A 17,500-nucleotide genomic window follows, 5' to 3' on the forward strand; every position below is an offset into this window, starting at 1 on the left:
GCTGGTGCTCCGACAGATACTTTATATCTGCAGGCGTATCGCTATTATGTGGCGCAGAAGCTTGCACTTGAAATTCTAGGGAGGTTTTCTGTGCATCTGATTTTTCATATCTGATGACCTGTGTGCCTCAATTGTCACTGACACTAGCAATGAATTATCTGTGAGTGTACATGTCAGATGTGAAAACAGGATGCTTTATTTCTTCTTAGCTTACAGATTAAATACATGGCTCTGCTGTTGGTGATTGTGAGTGAGTGTGTGTGTGTGTGTGTGTGTGTGTGTGTGTGTGTGTGTGTGTGTGTGTGTGTACAGATTCAAGTAGGCAGGCACTTCCAACATGTACTGGTTGCTGCCAGTAACAGAGAGGAGATAGGTAAGGGTACATCTTTAAAGTCTACAGTATGTCTGTATTTTTCCATGGCCTGGAGTCTGGACCAGGCAGCAGATTGCAGAGTAATTCACTGGATCCCTGACTAGAATCCCAGACTAGAAAGCCGAGACAGGATGCTGTCGGCAGCTCTCTGCTGCCCTCCTCCTTGCTGCAGATGCACTGTCGTCAGATGGGCGGTGGCTGGAGTTCACACTCTGGACACCAGAGGTCTCTCTTACACCTCCATCTCACAGACTGTCTCTCTCCACTTCCTCCCTCTCTCTCTCTCTCAGCCTTTCTCAGAGCCTACAGCCCTTCCTCTCCAGTGACTTTCACTGCTCTCTGTGCCTCCCTCACCCCCCCACCCCCCCTCTCCTCTGTCAGTCTGTATTATGCGCAAACCTGTAGTCTCGCGCTTCATTCTCATTCTCTCACACACTTGCACGCCCTCTCCTATCTCTTCCTGGTCGTCTGCATGGCCTCTTTGGCACTGAATCCAATTAAAGGGGCTTCTGAGGGTGCTGAGTGAGGACATTTGGTATCTAAGGGATTTGGAAGAAAAAAAAGAGTGTGATTAATATTTCTAGCATGATTCAGTTTAATGGTCCTGCACTGTTTTTGGCAACATACCACAAATGTGTTAGTAAAATCAAACCACCATGAATGCAGGAATGTATAATGATAAAATTACACACATTACATTCAGTCCAGATCTATCATTAGAACGGCTGTCATCTTTGTTTGTCTCTTAGTCACCATTTAAAAAGCGGGAGTCTTCAAAAGTGTGTTTTCTCGAGGAAGCATTAGCTCAGCTTTGTTCATTCCTCAAGACGTTGCCCTCAGTCACACTGTTGTGCTGCGGAGACAGTGAGGCGGCTGTGACTGGGCTGACCTCCTCAGACCAGTGACTCAGAGCTTCCAGGCTGCCCAGAGACTCTGCTGGACAGAGAGTCCATGTGAGGCCATGCACGGCTGGAAGGCTGCCACACACTGCCACACACTTAGTCTACACACAATGCACACACAACACACAGGCACGCACACACAGAGACACTTAGAAGAGACCCAGGCTCACTAGTGTGGACACACAGATCTGGTATGCATACACACACACACACACACACACTCACACCCAAACACACACGCATACGCATACACACATGCACACGCACATGCATACTCACACGCACACTCACACACACACACAGGGCACAGGGCAGCACCTGCTTTTGCATGGCATGAGATGATACACAAGGGCATCAGCTCCGTCATCACTGCCAGGGAGGAAAGCCATTATGTGATCTGTGTGTGACAGCAGGGAGGTTTCTCAGGTGTTTGCAGGTTTCCTCTATGAGTTCGGTGTGGTTTAAAGGGAAGCTTTGTAGCTCTTGAGCCTGCTTTGTGACAACAATGAATGATATGCGGCATGGTGTCTGGCCTTTCCTGTCTTTTCAAGAGAACATTGAATGGTATTGAATCATGGCGCAAGTCACTCAATATATAGCCTTTAACAAACATCACTTCTCCTGGCAATAACAGAGGTTTCAGCAGCAAAAAACAGATATTGTAAGGTTCCATGTAGGAAACACAGAAAGAAGGGGTGGGACACTGGAGGGTGTGTGTGTGTGTGTGTGTGAAAGAATCTAAAAAGAGAATGTGAGACGAAAGGAAAGCAGGAGAGATGGAGAGAAATGGAGTGAGAGAGTGAGAGATGCCTGCGGCAGACACTCTGCCCATGTTTGCCCTTGCTGAGGGCACTGCCATTGCAGGGCTGTCTGTGTCAGCATTCCCAGATGGGTGCACCTCTGCTTAAATTGAGCACACTTACATAAGGGAGGTCAACATAGCATAGCACAGACAGGGATTCACTTCATGGTGTGGTTGAGTCAGGCAGGGGCCAGTGACCAGCTGAGGCTGGTGGCAGTGCTGGGCTGGGCTGCAGGTCACAGCTCCGCCATCCGGTATGGTCACATGCATTTGCTGCAGTCTAGAAGTCGCATTTCATCCAAGGCAATGTCGACTACTCTTGGTCTTCGTTTCATGTTATTTTTACTCACAAAACTGAGAAGATGGTTGGCAGGCAGGCTGACGGATGCACTCTTTTTCTCAAAGGCATGCGTGCTAAAACATTCACTCACTTGCAGACACACACAAACACACACACACACACACACAAACACACACACACATACACACATTCTTCGTCATTGATATGAATAACTACACAAAGTACTGTTATTCTCTCTCTCTCTCTTTCCAACTCTTACTTTTTCAGGTTTAATAGCCAGTTTTTCACATGCTGCGAAAAACCAACGCTGAGCCAATTATACCACTCCAACACTGCTGCTCCGTGATATCTTTTGGCAGGCCATTTATCAGGTCACTTCATTAGAATTCTCTCTTGCATTCTTTCTTCCGTTTGGTTTAGAAAGAAACCACAACTCATCAGGATTCATTCCTGTGCAGGGTAGTCATGCAGTCATTTTGGTGAAATAAAAAAAGGGCTCTGTTCAGATTAAAACAGCTGAGAGAGAGAGAGAGAGAGATAGAGAGAGAGATGCATTTAAAGACATTGTGCCCTGGTGTTGGATGTTGGATTGAGCCTTGTGTGAGCCAGGTGCATGTTGATCGGTGGTGTGTGTAATTGATAGGATTACACCCGTCTCTGTTCGTTATCAGATGAAAATAAACAGGAGCGGGTGCCGCTGGCTGAACTCCAAGCTGTAAATGTCACGGCTACCCTGCAGTCTCACTCAGAAAGACACGAGGTGGGAGATGCTGCCATCTTGGATTGAATGTGCACATCAAATTATCTGGATTGGTAGAAATGTAGCTTGTTTATTACATTTTCCCTATGGATTTCTGTCTGCACAACACTGTTTTGGGTTTCAGTGAACTCATTTGAATGATGATGATGATGATGATGATGGTGAATCAATTCAAGATGATGTCTTTGGTGGGAAAACAACACTTTGACATGGTTTCTTTTGAAATGTATGATATGTGTTTCTATCTGGCAGAGACCACATGCAGAGATTTGATTTTTAAATGACCTGCTGCTCACTAAGTGGGGAGTTGCACAAGACATTTTTAGACTGTGAAGTCTAAACCCTTTCCCTCTAGTTCCTGGATTTTAAACTGTACACTCAATCGAACCTTTTCAATTAGGTATGGAGAGACTGCCATCCCAGTGATGGCAACATTTTCTTTCAAAGTAATCAATATGATTTAAAGGGGGTTAAAATGCTTCACAGCTTCTTATGTTATTGTTGGTTATTTTCAGTTTTGCACATTCCGGAAATATGAAATTATACACATTTACATATGGAAAGTATCAAAAATATTGATTTAGTCCAGAGAAGAGATAATCAATATCAGTGCATTTACATATCCAGGTGCCAGGTGGAAGCAGGTAGCAGTGCATGAGTGTACTTTTTCTAATGACCTGAAATCTATCACTCTATCTACCTTTCTATCTATCTATCTATCTATCTATCTATCTATCTATCTAATTATCTCATTTATCTTTCTGAAATTCTTGAAATATTTTCATGACAGTGAATTTACTGCCAAATGTTTATTCATGTATTCCATATATGCTTATGTCTTGGCTGTTTACCCAACATCAGCATTTACCTAACTTCAGCAACTGCCCTGAATCCTGTGACAATTATTCATGATTTCTGCAGTTTTCACAAACAAGTAGGTCAGTCATTAATACAGTGGGGTGGTGGAACAAAATGGAGATGTCACTGGGAAAGGCACTTTACACATATGTGCACCCAGAAGCACACACACAAAGGAGAACATTATTTTCTGTATGGTAATGGAATGCTTTCTGAGATTACAACAACCACAACTGTATTAGTAATAATAATAATGATAATAGTAGTAACACATTTGAGAAGAAGTGTGAATAATTAAAACAAAAATAGGTAATATGTAGGGAAACATGACATTGCCATCGACACCATTCTGGCATTTTTAAATAAGCAAACTGAAGTCATCACTCTGAGATGACTCCAGTTTATGTCATCAATTTCTAAGTGACAGATGAACTTACTCCAGTTTATTTTGAAGACTGCACGGGGAGTGTGCCCCGGGCACGCACGCCCCAATGACCCGGTCTGTCTACAGTCTAACCGTTGACACAAATATTGTGATGATGATGAAGATGATTTGCAGAATAGCCTGCTTGTTCGACGTTCAAACAAGAACGCCGGAGGAAATATGGAACATTGTGAGAATCTTCTTGGCTTCATAAGCGAACTGTCACTCAGACTGCGCTCGCTCTGGAAGAAAAGGCTCTGTGCGCGTGATCGCCAGCTCGGGCGTGCCACGACCAGTTGAAGAGGTGTGCTGCATTAGGCACGGAAAAAAATCTGCTCGAAGGGGGAACATCACCACGTTACCGTTAAAAATCAAAACAATATTCACAACTTGAGGTCCCTACTGTGTAAACGTATAAAAAAAGCATGTTTAAAATTTGACTGTAGGGGTTTGTCTCACAGCAGGGAGCGATTGCAGATTTCCTGTAATGAAAAAAAGGGGCACCGCCACTAATTTGGCAGGGCGCTCCATTGCCGATATTAAAATGGGAGGTGGAGCAGTAATGAGTGTCGCCAAATTTACCACAATTCAAGAGCTGAGACGGAACAGGTAGCTCAGTCCCTGTTTTGAACATCTGCAGCTGCAGGCGTCGCAGGCAGCGGTAGAAGACCATGCCCTTGCGGTTCATTAATTGCCGAGCAGAAAGATAAAGGCATCGCCGACAATGCAGTTCGGCCACTGCTGTTCATTCCTGAGGTGCTGAAAAGCAGCCTGGTTTATTTGGGCACGCTACAGCAACCCCTCCCCCGCCGCTCTGCACCGACACCATCACACTCATCCGTGGAAAGGAGAGGAGAAGCATGGGGTGAAACGAGAATGGGAGGGGTGCTAGATGTGAGGCGGGAAGGGTGGGAGTCAGCGAGAGAGAGAGAGAGCGAGTGAGAGAGAGAGAGGAAGCGAGCGCGCGCGAGAGATATGCAGCACCAGTGGAAGGGAAACACACCCGTCAGCGGCGCGCAGAGAGGGAGAGAGAGGAAAAAAAGACTTCACGGACAAAGGAAATATGGACGCAACTGAGAGGTATTCATGCACACTGAAGTCGGAACGTATATATTTCACGTATTGCACATAAATGGGAAACCTCTCGGTGTACTTTGATCCTGTGGTCGGAGGTAATTTTCGGCAAAATAAAGAAGACGGAAAGCTGTATTTAATCCGTCTGCGGCTCCGATGCTCTTGCAATGGCTGTTGCCGGGAAATGTAACTGCATAGAAATTAATGTGCCTCTTTCTTTTTTGGTACTGTTATTATTTTGTGGCCTTGCTTTTGGACAGATACAAATTTCAGTCATAGAGGAACTGGAAAATGGGGCGGTTGTACGTGACATCGCACAGGATTTGGGCTTGGATATCCGAAAGCTCTCCACCCGAAAGATTAAGGTATCCTCTAACAACGGTAAGAGGTACCTCGATGTTAATAAGAGCGGAAGATTATTTGTCAGTGACAGAATCGACAGAGAGGCATTGTGCGATTCCAGCAGTTCCTGTCATTTGAATTTCGAGGTGATTCTTGAAAATCCGCGTGAGGTGCACAATGTCGAGGTGGAGATACTGGACGCGAATGACAATGCCCCGCAATTCCCGAGGGACGAATACCAGTTAGAAATTACAGAATCGGCGTTGCCGGGATCTCGTTTCCCCATCGAGCACGCCCAAGACCCCGACGTGGGTTCTAACTCGGTTCGACAGTACCGCCTCAGCCCAAACGAGCACTTTGCGCTCGATTCCAACAAGCCATCCCTGAACAGCAAGCACATCGAGCTCGTGCTCAAAAAGCCGCTGGATCGCGAGCAAACGCCTTACCACGAGCTAATACTGACAGCCTCAGACGGTGGCTCTCCGGCCTTGACAGGTACCGCAAAAATTAACGTCCGCGTCCTGGATTCGAATGACAACGTGCCCGTGTTTGACAGTTCTGTGTATAAAGTAAAGCTGCTAGAGAACTCGCCTAAAGACACGTTAGTGATCAAGCTCAATGCCACTGACCTCGACGAGGGCACAAATGGCGAAGTGTTCTACTCATTCAGCAGCTACACCCCTGAGAGGGTCAGACAAATGTTCTCCATGGACACCAACACGGGAGACATCCGTGTCAAGAGCAATGTGGACTATGAGGACACCACCTCCTATGAGATGTACATCCAGGCCATGGACAAGGGGCCTGCTGCTGTGGCAGCCCACTGCAAAGTGGTGGTGGAGGTGATGGATGTGAACGACAACGTCCCCGAGATTGTCCTCTCGTCGCTGTCCAGCCCGGTGCGTGAGGATGCCCGTGCCGACACAGTGGTGGCGCTGATCAGCGTGACGGACCGCGACTCGGGCCAAAACAAGCAGGTGAGCTTGGAGATCCAGCCCGGCTTGCCGTTCAAGATCAAGTCATTCCGAAACTATTACACCCTGGTGACCTCCGCCTTCTTGGACCGTGAGACAATAGCGGCCTACAACGTGACCCTCAGTGCAACGGATGGAGGCACTCCACCCCTCTCCTCTCAGAAGACCATCCAGGTGGACGTGGCTGATGTAAATGACAACCCACCCAGGTTTGAGCAGACCTCATACACTGTCTATGTGCCTGAGAACAATGCCCCAGGTAACTCCCTCTGCACCGTCAAGGCCCAGGATTCGGACGTCAACGAGAATGCCCGCATCACGTACACCGTCCTCAATGACAACAACCACGGCATCCCAGTCACCTCCTACGTGTCCATCAAGCCGGACACAGGCGTGGCCTATGCCCTGCGCTCCTTTGACTACGAGTCCCTGCGGGAGTTTCATTTCCAGGTCAAAGCTCAGGACGGGGGCATCCCACCCCTGAGCCGCGTGGCCACCGTCTACATCTATGTGATGGACCAGAATGACCACACGCCAGAGATCATCAACCCGCCGGCCAACGGAACGCGCTCCACCGAGACGGTGCTGAAAAATGCTGACCCAGGCGCCCTCGTGACCAAGGTGCTGGCGTATGACGCAGATGCTGGGCCTAACGCCTGGCTCATCTACGTGCTGGAGCAGGCGTCCGACCTAGACCTGTTCAAGGTGCACGAGCACACAGGCGAGGTGCGCACCACGCGCCGCATCCAGGAGGACAACTCCACCTCTTTTAGCCTGACGGTACTGGTGCGCGACCACGGCCTGCCATCACGCTCCTCCACCGCCACCATCAACGTGGCCATCATGGAGGTGCCGCCCAAGGTCATGCCCGACCCCAAGCGGATCATCCGGCCACACAGCCAGTTGCAACTCTCCAACGTCACCCTCTACCTGATCGTGGCGCTGAGCGCAACCACCTTTGTGTTCCTGGTGACCGTGGTGGTGCTGGCTATCGTACGCTGCCACGCCTACTGCTCGCAGCCTGGCTCGTGCTCCCCGTGTTGCGTGTCTCAGAAGGCGCCCAAGGACGGCGGCTCGGCCACCATCGGGGCCAGTGGTGGCGGCGGACCCGGTGGGCAGCCCAACAACAACGTGGTGCTCCGCCGCGACCTCAAGGTGGAGCCGCACTACATCGAGGTGCGAGGGAACGGCTCGCTGACCAAGACCTACTGCTACAAGACCTGCCTGACCGCCACGTCCGGCAGCGACACCTTCATGTTCTACAACACGGGCCGACCTATCAGCGGCACTTGGGGCAGCGGCGCTGAGCGGTTCTTTACTGGTGGCAGCGGCTTTGTGAGGAGACTCAGCGTGCCCGATGCTGCGATGCAGGTGTGTCTTCTCCCCGTTAAAAGCATCTCTCAGTTTCCAATTCAGAGTTAAGACACACATTCAGATATTCACTTACTTGTTCAGACATATCCACATGCATTCTGCCTTTAGAACTAAACGTATTGCTTCCTAACCACCTGAATCCTGATGGAGAATACAGCCAGCCAGGAAATGGTTTGCAGATAAAAGCCTGTTTAGTGCTGTCTGTTGTTGGGCTTTTGTGTCAGAAATATTGAGTGATGACCTACTTCTTATTGAGGTTCCAATTTTTACAGGTAGCAGGTGGGGACTGTAGACGGGGAGTATGATGGTGTACGACATCTAGAGCTTGTTTTTCAGGAAGTCAAGGCTATTGTTTGACAGCATCTGGAAATAACAGTGGAAACCTGATGCAGAATCTGCCACTCTGAGTCACAGTGATTTAGAATAACTGTCTATGCCTCCATATGCAACAATTCTGTCAGTGTGAGCCAATCTATTTCACAAAATCCATATGCAAGTCAAATTCTTGCCAATATTTCCAGTAAATATTCAATATAAGGTCAACTTTTAAATGATTCAATGTTAATCTCAGCAGTTAGGGCCAATCAAAGTCCCTGAGAATTAAGTTATTGGCCATGTGCAAAGAAACAGATAGAACAAGACATTATCATTTAAATTTAAACATTTAAATTTGAGGAATAACAGATTCAAGGCAGACACTGAGTAAATGTACAGTGGTGGCCAAAATTATTAGAACACTAGGCATATTTAAGAGGTTTCAGTTGTTTTTGTTGAATTGGCCATTAAAATACCCTTAAAACTAATGAAATACCTACAAAGTCATCATTATGCTCTATAAACCATAGAATAGAGCTATCATAAGTAGATTAAGGTCAATTTCCGTACAAAAACAAACTAGGCCTATTTCACTGTCAATGTCACACAATCATGTTCCTTCACAGAAGAAGCCAAATAACTTGTTTTATCATTGTCAGGTGTGGTCGTGGTTAAATTGATGGTGATGCAAGAGTCTTAGGACACAGCTCGGTGATTCTTTTGAATGTACAAGGCCTATCTTCCGCATTAAGTGATTGGTAACATAAGGGGTTTGTCACTGAGGCCACACCACCTATTGTTTTAGATTCAAAGCCTCTAGAGGCAGTCTTAAAGCAAATGTTGCTCTTTGAACATGGCTAAGGTGAAGAATGAGCTAATGAGTGAGCAACGGGTTCGAATAAAGGCCCTTTTTGATGCTGGCTGTAGCTACTGCCGCATAGCCAAGGACTTGACATTCAGTCCAAGCACTGTAAAATACACTTTAGAACGCCATGCCACCAGAACCGAAATGGGAGAGGCTGAAAAAATAAACTGTGTGAAGTGAAGCATCTCAGAATTCTCAGTCTTAAGAACTGAAGAAAGACTTCACGAGAATTGGTGACGAGCTCAACACCACAATGGCTAATGGTTCAATAGTGTTCCCAAGAAATGGGAGAGGCTGAAAAAATAAACTGTGTGAAGTGAAGCATCTCAGAATTCTCAGTCTTAAGGACTGAAGAAAGACTTCACGAGAATTGGTGACGAGATCAACACCACAATGGCTAATGGTTCAATAGTGTTCCCAAGAACTGTGCGTCGGAAGCTGTGAGAAAAATAACTTTTTGGCAGAATAGCAGCACAGAAACATTACCGAAAGAGAAAAATAGAGTGAAACACCAAGAAATGGACAAAGAAAGATTGGTATAAAGTGTTTTGGACTGATGAGTCCAGGTTTGAATAGTTTGGCAACAAGCGAAGAGTGTATGTTTAACAAAGTGAGGGGGAGAGATATAAAAATGAGTGTCTCTAGCCAACAGTTAGACAAGGAGGGGGTAGCATTATGGTGTGGGGTGCCATTTAATCCTCAGGAACAGATGACTTTGGTGAAATTGATGGCATCATGGATAAGAAAGTATACCATAACATTCTGGTGAGGCATGGAGTACCTTCTGGGAGTGGCGTTAATGGGCCTGGATTTATTTTCCAAGAGGACAAGGACCCTAAACATTCTTGTAACTATTGCCAGTACGACCTGTGGCAGAAGGAATCCTCTGGAACATTGAAAATTATGGACCGGCCCCCTCAAAGTCCGAACCTCAAACCCATCAAGCAAATTTGGGGCGAGTTGGAAATTAAACTGGACAGATCTAGTGTACATTCAAAGGAAAGCCTTTAGCTTGAGTTGCAGAAGGCATCGGATAACATTAGTGTTGAAGTTCTCAAGAAATATATTGACTCTATGCCAGAGAGATGTGCTGCTGTAATTGCTGCCAAAGGTGGGCGTACCAAATATTAGAGTTAAAAGTGGATAAAAACAGTAGGAATCACTTCATCTGATATTTGTTGTGCTCAGAACAACCATCTGCATGTTTCATTTACATTATGAAATTAAATAATGTTTCGGAGACAAAAAAAAGGTCAATATTCTCAGATCTGTAAGGTGTTCTAATAATTTTGGCCACCACTGTAAGTCTTGAATATTGGCATTTCAAATCTAAAGGAAAACCTTCATATGATTCTTTAAAGTTATCAGTGTAAGTAAACTAGTTGATGAATATTGATGTCTATTAAATTCTGTAAATAAGGAACAGATGGATGTCAGCAGCTACTTATAAATACTTAAACACAACTTAATTTACTGTAACAATGTAGGCACTTATTAATATCTCTAATCACGAATGATAACAATCACAGTCTTACAAAGCAGACAATTGATCTGAATGTTTACAAGCCACTGTAATAGGCCAACTGAGTAGATTGAACTGGCAGGATAAGGCATAGTCCCTTCCTTTTTGCAAAACCTTTTCCTCTACTTCAAATAAATCTCACCTTATTGCCTAGAAAGATAAAAGCATGTCATGGTCATGGATATTAGTGTCAAATGACATGAAGTGACAAAATGTTCATCAGCCATTCTACAACAAAATGGCCAGATGTCATATTTGCTCATAATAAACACTATTTGTGTCAATAGTCTGCCTAATGCACACTCAGTACAAGTTACAAGTTGGAATATAATCATGAAAAGTAGTAGTAGAACTTGAACTTCCAGCTGAAGTTATTTATAGTGTAAATTATTTATAGTGTAAATCTGCATAGCCTGTGGGACTGAATCCCTTTTGAGGTCAGCGTGCTCCTTAACCTTCTCAAAGAATATAGGCTCCCATGAAAGGTGAAAAATATTTTACAATATAACATCTATCCCATCTAAGGGAATCAACTATTCCAAAAAAGATGTTAGATAATTACTTCTTGATACAGTTAAGGCGTTGTTGCGGTTTTTAAACGGTCATAATCTATTCTCTTTAATCTATCTGTAAGATTCAGTGCCTGAGTGACTCACTGTTCCCCACTGTCTGCACTCGGGTAATGTGCTGATTCCTGCATATTTGGGCTAGGCCCAGAGTTGCCAAGTGTCTCTAATGGTGCCTTAATGGGATGAGGACTGCCTTCTCAAATGAAGGTAGTGTTAGCCATTATGGGTTTCAGTGTATGTGTGTGTGTGTGTGTGTGTGTGTGTCTGTGAAGGTGTCTGACCTTGTTCCATCCAACTTCTCCCACACTGCTCTTTAGTGTTCCCTTCATATTACTATCAAACATGAAGGCCTCTGAAGTCCCTGTCACAGGGCTGATGATTCAGGGATTTGCTCTCCTGTATGAGGCTGTCATCAGATCTGGGGGTTGGGATGGGATGGGATGGGGGTAGTTTCCTCCTTGGTCTCCAACTGGCACACCATATCTGTATGAGTGGCACTTAAATGGGCGCCAAATCTCCTCATTCATGTGTCAGCATGCCTTCCGCTTTACTGAATTTAAATCCACTTCCCCAAATCCACTGTACTTTGTGCTGTATGCTGCTACTTTCTTGACATGGTGCGAATACATTAGTGTATGTGTGTGTGTGTGTGTGTGTGTGTGTGTGTGTGAGTGTGTGTGTGTGTGTGTGTGTGTGTGTGAGAGAGTCTCTCTCTCTATCTGTGTGTGTGTGTGTGTGTGTGTGCTATTTTATATTCCACCATATTTCCATTTTACAGATTTCTTTCTCATTTGAAAGAGTCTTCATTTCTTTCTCTTCCTGTATTTCTCCCTCTTGTTTAATCTCCAAAAAAGACAAGTTTTTTGACTTCATCAAATGGTTTAGAGTAGACGAATTCACAGAAAACCCACAGAGATTCACACACGCACACTTACACCCTGCATGTGTGTGTTACAAAACCCTTCATGCTATATTATATTCCACCATATTTCCATACTACATATTTGTCTCTCCCCCCAAAAGAGTCTGTATTTCTCCCGCACTTCGTGTTTGCCTAATTTGATGTCCAGAGCAGCTGCACTGAAGCTCAGCTCAGCTCACCTTAAGCTGACAGGCTGTAGCAGTGTGCAGATGGTAATAACATAGACATGCTCATCCAGAGCACTGAGTGCAAAATGATTGGATTTGGCTGAAGAAATATAAGTAGAGGCCATTAAACAAAATCTTGGTATAGTCACGCTTGCTTTAGTGCTGGCATGACAGAAATGCCAGCATTTCCTTTACAATTTTTTTTACTGTCTGTGCCATATTGTTGTTTGTTTTTTTAATAGCTCAACAGTTGCTGCAGAATGTTGAAAAAGATTGGGCAACGAACTCTTTCAGAGCATTATAATGACCGAATGAATAAATTATTTTGAAAATATTTATATTTTTTAACCGTGAGTAACATACTGTATAGCCAACAAAATTTGAGTGTCGTCAGCCATAGGTTTATATTTATTTACTTATTTCTTCTGTATCTTCCTCAACCTCTTCCTCTTCTTCATCCATCCTAATTCCTTCTTCAAGGATACCTAAAAGAGCTCTTGCATGGGCAGCAGGCCACTCACTGTTTAGCACTTGCAAACTGCAAAGAGCAGGCTTATGTTGGATATCTTATGTGTGTGTGTGTGTGTGTAAGCCATTAAGGTCTACTTAAGAGCAGGGCATGCGTGTTAGCATTACCTGCTAAAAAATTAACGTTCGTTGCATCACTCATACAGAACACTTGTAACTGCAAAGATTCATCGTTATTGGGAAACCCGGCCCTAGACAGCAACGAGGCCTTATTTATCCCACAGTAGTCTCCAGAAATGTAGGCCATTTGGTGTGTGTGTGTGGGGGGGGGGGGGAGGCACTGTTGTGTGCTTTTAAGTATTTTTGTCTTTGTTTAATTGGCATGAACTCGTGTTTACTCAAACGAGCGGACATACGAGTCGTTTGATTTGATTTCCCTGAATTCCAGCGCAGTGTCTGGATGTCTGCTGCAGCTGACGTTTTGCACAGAAACTGCCCACAGCCGTTGATCCTGGAACAGTTTGATCAAAGCGTTTCCCAGCCTGAGCTTTTATGAGCCAGTCTGCTGAACTGATCGCAGATCAGGCCTGAGGGAAGCAAGGTGTCTGCATAGCCTTGAGCAGGGAGTGAGAGGTCAAGGTGTGGTCAGGGAGAGACAGCCAGGGAAGGGAGGGCAGAAGCGGGGGCGTGGGGTAACAGGGGGAAGTGGAAGGGGGGAGGGAGCATTTTAGCAGCGTGCTCGCACCCCCTCAGGGCTCTTTAAGTCCCTGGCGCTTGGCAGTCATTGTCGGTTCCACCACATACACACACGCACACACACACACACACATGCGTGTGTGGAGAGAACGTCTGGAACAGAAGACGTCTGGCTGAGATAAGCGTGTGGGCAATGAAATTAACCTCCAGCCTGTGTGCGCTTCTCCGGCCCTGCAAATTAGATCCTCTTCTCTCTCTCTCTCTCTCTCTCTCTCTCTCTCTCTCTCTCTCTCTCCGATACTCCCCACCGAATTCACCTGATTAAAGGACATTATTTACCCGATTTATCTGGGCCACTTGCTAAAGCCTAAATCCCATGCTTATTCCCCAAACTACTTTCATTACCAGGACAAATACAAGGAAAAATAAGAAAAACCATTGGATGCAGACACTCTTGTAACTGTTCCACACTTGCTGGAATAATCTCAATAGCCTGGCTGCAGTTTTCACAGCATTAAAGTTCAACGATGTACAAGACTTTCTAGAATGGAGCTTAAGAGCTCTGGCAGAGGTGGAGGAGAGGCAACACATTTCCGCCGTCTCCTGTTTAATGAAGTGGGAGAGACAGAGAGAGGCAGTGGCGCAGTGAATGTGCTGTAGATGTTGAGGTTTAATGAAGGAGCATTGACATTGAATTGAATCCTCTGTCTTTCTCGTGATAGGGGAGTGGAGTGGGGGGAGGGGGGGGGGGGGGGGGGGTTGAAGAGGAAGAGGGTGTCCAGTTTCAAGGCATTGTCTGTTTTCTTAAGATGATGTCATCTTTTTTAGTGGTCATTATAAATTCATGAGACACAAAGGACTAGCATTGTGTGTGTGTGTGTGTGTGTGTGTGTGTGTGTGTGTGTGTGTGTGTGTGTGTGTGTGTGTGTGTGTGTGTGTGTGTGTGTGTGTGTGTGTGTGTGTGTGTGTGTGTGTGTGTGTGTGTGTGTGTGTGTGTGTGTGTGTGTGTGTGTGTGTGTGAGTGTTTGTGCGTGTGTTTGTGTGTGTGTGCACGTGTGTGTGTGCACGTGTGTTCATGACTGAGTTTTTTTTGTCCAAGTCAATTTATCAACCTGCAGTTAGTGACCAAAAATGAAATGGAAATCCATCTTGCAAATGCTTGCTCTTCCAGAGGGTGTCTTATATCTTTCTATATGGGTCACTGTCAGACTGCAGCCCCTAACCACAGGCCGGCGTTGGGGTGGGGTGGGGTGAAAGGAGGGGGTTGTGGTTGCCTTGGAGAGGGCTCTTGCTGATTTGATTACCCAGAAACCCATCTGTTGTGTGACTGATGTGGCAGTAATTTAGCCGGGCAGCCTCTGGCTCCTCTATGAGCTCATGGGCTTCCAGCATGCAGCTCTCAACTCGAGCAGATTTACAGTGTTAGACACTCACACACACGCACACACACACACACACACACACATACACATACACACACACACACACACACACACACACACACACACACACACACACACACACACACACACACACACACACACACACACACACACACTTACACAGTATTAAGTACACCCTCACACACACCCTCACACTATTAGACATGTACACACACACACACACACACACACACATTTCCCTCAGTGACCAGCTGTGCTCCATCTAAAGACTCCTCTGATTCCAGAGAGTGTTCAAGGGTTCGTGACCGTCACCATTTTCAGTCTCCACTGAGTCTCAATGACAGACTTTAAATCACAACGCAGATAGCCAAAGCCAGAGTCAGGGCCATGACTATTTCATGAAGCTCTACTGCTCCAACTGCTCTACTGATCTAACCAAGACTGCTGTTTTCTTTTCTCTTCCTCTCTCCATCCCTTCTTTATATTTTTCTGCCTTTCTATCTGTGGCTCTCACTCTATCTTTCTCCAGGCTAAGGGACCAAACGCTGAATGGCGATATTCTGCGTCTTTGAGGGCTGGAATGGCAAGGTAAGCATTTTTCACTCTTCCTGTCCTGACTTCACCCTCTCAAGATTTATACTTTGCTCCTAACATTCCTCCTGCAGTCATCAAAAGTGCTAGTCCACAACCCGTCCCACGTTTAGATAGATAGGTACATGTAAGTTCTCTCAAGTAGTGTCTTTCACAGTGCCATTCAAGTGTGTTTCCTGTGTGTCTCTCCTCTCCTCTCCTGTACAGTGCCCCACAAAGAGAATACTTTTTCCCCCTATTCCACCATCCTGTACTATTTTCATTGCAGTAGTTTTGGAAAGATGCAAACCCATTGCATTCCTTCATTTGCATTCTGGTACTAACCTAATTACTTGCTGACTTTTGGAACGGTTCTCATGTGGACATGGCCAGTCGGTAACAGATCAGGGCCAGATGATGCTTGCAAGGGCTGGGCCACATCCACATTAGTTCAGGGCCAAGTTAGCTCCAGCACTAGCTAGCTGGAAAACACAGACCTGTGAGACGCAGCACAGATGTTAGTCTGTGAAGGAGAAGGGGGTGGAGGCAGCTGGTATGTGCAGCCCTCTCCTGCCTGCTTGCCTGCAGACAAAATTGCTGCAGTGTTGCTGTGGAGAGCTGCAGGGGGGTGGGGGGGGGACGGCAGCCTCCCTGACCACTGGTAGCTCCTCCACAGCATCTGTCTGACCCCCCACATCAGCCCACGCATGGCTCCTTAGACAAACAAACATATACAAATTCACTTACACAGCCATACACAGACAGGCAGACAGACAGATACACACACACACTAATTCTCTCTCTCTCTCTCTCTCTCTCTCTCTCTCTCTTTCGCTTTCTCTCACACATGCAAACACACACTGGCAGAATGCTGCAACACACAGAGCAAAAGTATACAAATATGCACACAAACAGAAGTATAGAGAAATGAACATGCATGGCCACAAACAGAGAGAGAGACGAATACAGAGAGAAATACATAGAATACGAGAAAGAAAGATAGAGAGTGACAGGGAGAAATGTGGAGAGAAGTAGCGATAAAGAGAGAGAGATAGAGAGGGAAACTGAAGCAGGGGCAGTGTTATAAGGGTGGTTAGCCGGCAGCTTGGCTTGCTGCAGTGTGTGATCTGGGAGATATAGGTCATCAGCATTCTGAGCGCCAGTCCCCCCAGATACGCAGACCTTCAGCACAAAGTATGAAGGACAAGTGAGCTGATGGAACGATGGGGAGCTTTCACAGCTATGCTTGAACACACACACACACACACACACACACACACACACACACACACACAGACACACACACAGACACACACACACATACATGTGCACCCACACACGCATACAAAACAACTTCACACACATTAGTTATCACACAGATATGAAATACAATACAGTTGACATTATTGTGGACACACTTTACACATGCTATAAACAAGCACACATTTCACAAATGCATCCACATCACCGACCTGTACAGCTGACCTACATATATAAGCCAAGAACACACACATATTTTGACATATACAATAAATATAGACCAACCACATTCACTGATGCATCTAATTATATTCCTCTATGTGTCATGTATAAACATACATATGTATAAACAGAGGACATCAAGATAACACCAATGGAGATTACATGTTTTCAAACATTGTGCCATCTACATATCAATTATGCCCGTGCTCTCTCTCTGTCTTTCACAAACTCTGAGTATAATATTGTAGCTGCATACATGACAATACACTCAATTTGACCGAGAGGCAGGGCACTGTCTGTTTCAGTGCTTCATCCAGTTGACTGCGATTTGGGCAAC

At 45.6% G+C, this 17,500-nt stretch overlaps 1 protein-coding gene across 1 annotated transcript in view; it reads left to right on the forward strand.

The window, feature by feature from the left end:
* Positions 1-5,459: 5,459 nt before the first annotated feature.
* LOC308364279 (protocadherin alpha-C2-like) overlaps positions 5,460-17,500 on the forward strand; it is a 22,167-nt gene continuing 10,126 nt past the window's right edge. Inside the window, exons 1-2 of the mRNA XM_080837352.1 lie at positions 5,460-8,181; positions 15,641-15,699. Of these exons, the coding sequence (XP_080693478.1) occupies positions 5,662-8,181; positions 15,641-15,699 (2,579 nt within the window). The 5' untranslated portion in view covers positions 5,460-5,661. The remainder of the gene's footprint in view (positions 8,182-15,640; positions 15,700-17,500) is intronic.

This window comes from Sprattus sprattus (genome assembly GCF_963457725.1).
Source record: "Sprattus sprattus genome assembly, chromosome: 1".
NCBI classification, from domain to species: Eukaryota; Metazoa; Chordata; class Actinopteri; order Clupeiformes; family Clupeidae; genus Sprattus; species Sprattus sprattus.